General features: G+C 55.6%; 1 protein-coding gene across 5 annotated transcripts; it reads left to right on the top strand.

The window, feature by feature from the left end:
- The first annotated feature begins 1165 nt into the window (after positions 1–1165).
- On the top strand, positions 1166–6002 carry znf710a (zinc finger protein 710a). 5 transcript variants are annotated; one of them, XM_049722388.2, is made up of 5 exons: positions 1166–1327; positions 2993–4396; positions 4717–4908; positions 4980–5211; positions 5286–6002. In XM_049722388.2, exons 1-5 carry the CDS (start codon positions 1283–1285, stop codon positions 5453–5455), a joined length of 2043 nt encoding a protein of 680 aa, XP_049578345.1. In that variant the 5' UTR covers positions 1166–1282; the 3' UTR covers positions 5456–6002. The 5 variants fall into 5 exon arrangements, with proteins under 5 accessions (XP_049578345.1, XP_049578347.1, XP_049578346.1 ...); XM_049722390.2 differs by having other exon boundaries at positions 1167–1327; positions 4980–5157; XM_049722389.2 differs by having other exon boundaries at positions 1168–1327; positions 4980–5202.
- Positions 6003–6022: the final 20 nt, after the last annotated feature.

Genomic DNA, 6022 nt, shown 5'->3' with positions numbered 1-6022 from the left:
ATGACTTGAGACGGGTTTTACGAGGCGTCCTGAGACCGATTTTTGTTTGTTGCGATTTTGCAAACTTGAGATAAGCGCGCTGTTTGGTGGCCACCAATTCAATTTCATTTACTCCACAACAGGCAACAGTTAGGCAGATGTTGAAGAAGTGAGCCAAAAATAGCCTCCGAGTTGTTTACAGTCACCTTAAACAAAACAAAGAGCATTAAACTGTATATTTTCAGAACCACACCTTTTGGAATGGCGCTTTAACTCGATGCTAACACAAAAAAAAATAGCAAACATGCTTGACATGCTAACAGTTAGCATCGCCAGTAATGTATTTGTGAACACAAACGACAGACAGAGCAACACATTTAAAGTTGTTATTCCCAATGAAAGAATAATTGGCGAGTCACTTACCGACGATTTCCTTTCTTACGTTGCTTCCCAGTGGCACGAGGGGCCACATCACAAGAGGCCTGGCATTCTCAGTGGACCCCGCCGCTAGTCGCAAGGGACACAGATCAGGCCGGGCCGCTAATAGCAAAAATCCACACGAAGACTTTGGGAAATAAAGAAGTCAATTCAAACCTCGTTCATTTCTCAAACGCCAACAAACCTGTAATTGGAAAGCAGCCTTAAATCATGACACGCAAACAGTGGACATTGTTTAATGACCTTATTACTGCGTGTCTTTAGAGTGCTGTTTTTCAAAATGAATATTTTTCAATTTTGATACCAGAACGGATTTATGGCGTTTCCATTCATTGCGAAGGGAAAAGGTGATCTGAGATATTAAAGTCGTGTCTCAAGGTACCGCGCTGCATTAAGCGTGATCAAGTCAAGATAGAGCGTGTGTGCGTGCGTGCGTGCGTGCGTCCGCACATATAAATGTGTGTTGCTGGATTGTATGTGGTGAGAGGAAGATAAGACGTGTGTGTGTGTGTGTGTGTGTGTGTGTGTGTGTGTGTGTGTGCGTGCGCGTGCGTGTTTGTAAAGAGAACAGAGGAGAGAAAGAGAAGTGAGATGGGAAGGAGAGGGTGGGAGGAAGAGAAAGAAATGGGGTGATGTGTGAGTGTTTGGTGGGGCGGAGGGCTGATGGGGGGGGGGGGGGGCAGGCAGGCACAGTCAGTTCTGATAACAGCAACAGTAGGAGGAGGACGAGCCGTGGTACCGCCCCTCTCTCTCTCTCTCTCTCTCTCTCTCTCTCTCTCTCTCTCTCTCTCTCTCTCTCTCTCTCTCTCCGCGGATATAAATCGGAGGCGGATTGTTTGACTCCCGCACTCCTTTCTCGTGAAGGATGAGATCGCTCAAACAGCTCAAGCATCACTCCGAGAACAATGTGGTGAGTCTACAAGACAACTTGGCATGATTTGGGAGGCGGGGGGCGACTTGTTTGCTGTCTTTTCAGACTCCCCAAACACTTGCGCGCGCGGTGTTTGCAGCCCGATCTGCGTGGCGCACCTTCGCCGCTTTGTCGCTAGGTGTCTGAATTTCCGCTGGCAACTTTGCGCAGCAAAGTGCAGGCCGGTCAGCCGCCCAGGGCCGAGCGAGCGAGCGAGCGTGCGTGCGTGCGTGCGGGCGCAATTAGCAAGGCTTCTCTTCGTCTCTCTTCCGCCTTGTCATTTGTCTTGTTGTCTTTCATTTTGTCAGCCTTTCATTGCGCTCAGCTCTCTCTTCTTTCACTGTGTCCGCGCGGCTCGCACTCCCTCCCTTTCCTCCCTCCCTCCCTCCCTCAACCGTCGCCCCCTCCTCCTCCTTTCCCTTTGCTTTCTGTCTTGCCACCTCTCTTTCACACGCTCACTCGATCTCTCCTTCCCCTTCCCTCCTCTGCCCTTTCTTTATCTTTCAGCCCCTCCATCTCATTTCTCTCTTCGTCTGACTACATCCCTCCCTCCACTCCTCCCCCGCCCACAGCGCGCTTTCGCTCTCTGTCTCTGTCTCTCCTTCCTTCCCTCCCTCTTTTCTTTCTCACTCACACAGACGCTTTTCAAACGCACACCCAGTCACTCTTTCCTTTTCTTTCACGCCCAAGCACACAAGCATGAGCCTGTTTGTCTGTCTGTCAGTCTGTCTGTCTCTCTGCCTGTCTGTCTGTCAGTCTGTCTGCCTGTCTGCCTGTGTCTGACGACTTTAAAAATAGTCACGACGTCACGCGCTTATCAGGGCATCCGGGTCTCCTCTGCTCACCCCACACAGTCATTGACTGTTTCCTCTTTATTTATTTTCCTTTTCACTATTGTGTCCCCAAAACGCTGCACCGTATGTAATAACCGCGACGGAGCAAAGTACGGGCCGGGTCGGCGCTTGCCGCCACACCGTTACAGCGGGTGCCAATCAAAAGTACATGCAGCCAAAAAGCTCGGCGGCCTCTAGTTTAGAGCCTTCATCCATTTGTATTTGGAGTGTGCACCTCTCTCTCGCTCTCTCTATCCCTCTCTCTCCGCCATCATTTCCCAGGGAGGTCTGAGTGAGCTCGGCCCTCGATCAAAAGTCTGTTACGAAGACGAGACCCTAACCCGCCGGTCGACGTCGTGCAATACCGAGGCCGCGCTTTTTACCCTAGCCGGACGGGACGCCGTAACTCTGACGCCCGCCCGCCAGTTCGTCCCAAGTCCGAGAAAACCCATGGGAAGCGCCGGGACGGTCGGCGGAAGTCGACTTCCTGGCCGGACCCGCGTCCCTTCTCGTGCTCCCGTGGAGGAAGGAAGCAGAGTGCTAGGCGTCGCTGCCGTTTGAGCTCCTTCGCCTCGTGTTGTGCCGATTCCAAGCGAGCAAAGAATCAAGGCGGAGCCGCTTTGACAGAGGAACCCTGAAAACGGCTCTCCTGGAAACCTTTGAGGTAGATTGGGCACAGTAAAAGGCGAGGACGGACCCCTTTGACAGTGCAGGAAGCCGTTAGCCTTGTTAGCAAGATCAGGAGGCTGAAAAGGGGAAACATAAGGTGGGCTCTTGTAACAACGGAGAGAGGCACACTCTTTTCCTGATTCAAAGTGTGCCTTTCTTCCAGGACCAGGAAATTGGGCGCACGCCGCAGCCGTACCCAAAGCTAAGCCGAGGCCAAATGGACGCCGGCACGCAGACGGAACCCGTGGTGGTTCTATCGTTGGCTCAGGCCGCCGTTCTCGGACTCATCTCCCAAAATGAAATTTTCGGCGCCACCATCGCTCCAAACGGCTTTTACACGGGAGAGTCCAAAGAGGGCCCGCCTCTGGCCACGGAGTACCACGAGTGCGCCGACCAGCTGATCGGGGCCAACGGGGACTACCTGCCCGAGCCCGCCGGGGATCCGGCCTCTCGGCTCAGCGCCGGCGAGAGGAGACGGCCGTGTCCTCGCCGAGCCAAGAGACCCAGGAGCGACGGGGAGACGGCGGCCAGTCCGCACGCTCGGGTGAAAGGTGAACTCATCGAGTCGGAGACGTCTCCCGATTGCGTCGACGTGAGCGACGGCTCGTGTGCCCGCGCCATGCGAGGGGATCCGAAAAGCTCTGTGAAAGAGCCAGCCTGCGGCAACGGCCCTTCGTGCGTCCGAGAAGCGTCCCTGCCGCAAGAGCAGAGCGTGGACGAGGAGGAAGAGGACTCGCTGGTGGGGGAGGAACCGGAGGAGGAGGCCCTCAATCTAAAGACGGGCGGAGGGAGCGGCAAAGACGACCCGTATTTGGAAGCCAACCAGGCGCCGTTCCAGTCTGCCTACGAGGAAAGCGGCCAGGCGGCGCTGTGGTCGGACCCCGAGGGTCTGGCCAGGCGAATGCAAATGGACCGCCTGGACATCAACGTGCAGATCGACGAGTCTTACTGCGTGGACGTGGGCGAGGGCCTGAAACGCTGGAAGTGCCGAATGTGCGACAAGTCGTACACGTCCAAATACAACCTGGTCACGCACATCCTGGGCCACAACGGGATCAAGCCCCACGAGTGCAGCCGCTGCGGCAAACTCTTCAAGCAGCCCAGCCACCTGCAAACCCACCTGCTGACCCACCAGGGCACCCGGCCCCACAAGTGCGCCGTCTGCGACAAGGCCTTCACCCAGACCAGCCACCTGAAGCGCCACATGCTGCAGCACACCGACGTCAAGCCCTACAGCTGCCGCTTCTGCGCCCGCGGCTTCGCCTACCCCAGCGAGCTGCGGACCCACGAGGGCAAGCACCAGAACGGCCAGTGCCACGCGTGTCGCCGCTGTGGCGTGGACTTCCCCACCTACGGGCACCTGAAGCGCCACCTGGGCAGCCACCAGGGTCCCGCCGCCAGTGCCGCCGCCTACCAGTGCGGCCAGTGCCACAAGTCCTTTGCCTACCGCAGCCAGCTGCAGAACCACTCCATGAAGCATCAGAACGTGCGGCCCTACGTTTGCCCCGAGTGCGGCGTGGAGTTTGTCCAGATCCACCACCTGCGGCAACACGCCCTCACGCACAAGGTACGCTGCACGAGTCTGCCTTTTACTGTTTGGAGAGTCAAAGAAACTAACTGACTCTGATGGCCATTTGAATCTAAAACGCCGCCGCCACGCGTTGCTAATCTTCAACACGACTCGTTTGGCTCCATCTGGTGTCTGTCGCTGCTGAAAAGCACTTTGAATCTTTCGTTGAATCAGCGTTTTTTTGAACACAGATTGGCACAGTATTTCCACCACCTTTTGGGGGGGTTGGGAAAAAGCCACCTGAAAACAAAAGCTCGTAAGGGTTTGCAAAAAAAGCTTTTTCTCCATGGGAACGCCCTTCCGCCTCCTTCCTGCAGGGAACCAAAGAATTCAAGTGTGAAGTCTGCTCCAGAGAGTTCACCCTGTCCGCCAACCTGAAGAGACACATGTTGATCCATGCTAGCGTCAGACCCTTCCAGTGCCACGTGTGCTTCAAGACCTTTGTCCAGAAGCAGACCCTCAAGACGCACATGATTGTCCACTTGCCCGTCAAGCCCTTCAAGTGCAAGGTAGGGCCGGGCCAAAATCCGCTGGGAGCTCAAGGAAAGCAAAAAGCTACCTCTGTGCTCTGCTCTTGCAGGTGTGCGCCAAGTCCTTCAACCGAATGTACAACCTACTAGGCCACATGCACCTCCACGCCGGCAGCAAGCCTTTCAAGTGCCCTTACTGCAGCAGCAAATTCAATCTGAAGGGCAACCTCAGCCGACACATGAAGGTCAAGCACGGCATCGCCGACGGCGTCGCCGCCGAGGGCCGAGGTGCGCCGCTCTCCTGGGCAAAGTCGGGGCTGGGCCCGGGCCCAGGTACGCCAGGTCGGGGTTGTTCTGCGTTTGGCTGCTATGGGCGCACTCCAATGCCATTTCTCTCCGCCTCTTCCTTCCTTCAGGGCCGCCCCGAGACACGGAAGGCCGGGAGGACTACGAGGAGGGGAGCTTTGACTTTGGCGAGCCAGAGAACCGGGCAGATGGCAACGACGCAGCGGACACTCCCAAACTCTCTCCAATAGACTACTACGGCACCTACGGCACGGGAGCGGGGCGCTGCGGCAACGCGTGAGGGCGCAGCGCCACCTCGGCCGACACCGAGACGAGGGACGGACGCCATTTGTTACCATTTCGCTCGGCCGTTGGTACGCAATGTTAGGAAGCCGCTTTTCCCACAGTTGAACACTGGTCAACTTTGGCTTGCACTGTGATGAATTCCAAAGTTGTCTGCGACCCTGGCCAGAGTGGCGAGCGAACGAGCAAGCATTTTTTTCCACGCAAATGTAGACCGAGCGCTAGGTCGCATTGACTACCGCTGTCGCGTTTTTGCCGTTGAGCGCTCAGCGTCAGCCATCTCTTAGTTTATGAATGGAACTATTTGGGTGTCAGAAAACCAGAGAGAGCGGCGGAGGCGCCGCGCCGCGCGACCAAAGAATCTCCAGGCGCAATTTCAGACCTTGTCAAATTGCATTCAGGCAAAGTCGCGGCTGCTGCATTTCCCAAAAGCAGCAAACCTAGCAGTCTTAGCACAACATTTTCTTGCTTTGTTTTTAATCTCAAACACCGTTTACGAGAGCAACGGCCATCATACAGTTGAAATAAAAATGCTTCAGGAGGAATCAAGGAGCTTTTTGGACAC

Source organism: Syngnathus scovelli, chromosome 6 (genome assembly GCF_024217435.2).
Source record: "Syngnathus scovelli strain Florida chromosome 6, RoL_Ssco_1.2, whole genome shotgun sequence".
Lineage (NCBI taxonomy): Eukaryota > Metazoa > Chordata > Actinopteri > Syngnathiformes > Syngnathidae > Syngnathus > Syngnathus scovelli.
Note: the sequence above shows the minus strand (reverse complement) of the source record. Positions and strands in the feature narration are given on the sequence as shown.

Bases quoted from the DNA above. Each gene is read 5' to 3' on its own strand.
- znf710a (XM_049722388.2), top strand. From the start codon at position 1,283: ATGAGATCGCTCAAACAGCTCAAGCATCACTCCGAGAACAATGTG. The intron at 4,397-4,716 runs GTACGCTGCACG...TCCTTCCTGCAG, and splicing joins AACACGCCCTCACGCACAAG to GGAACCAAAGAATTCAAGTG. The intron at 5,212-5,285 runs GTCGGGGTTGTT...TCCTTCCTTCAG, and splicing joins CCCGGGCCCAGGTACGCCAG to GGCCGCCCCGAGACACGGAA.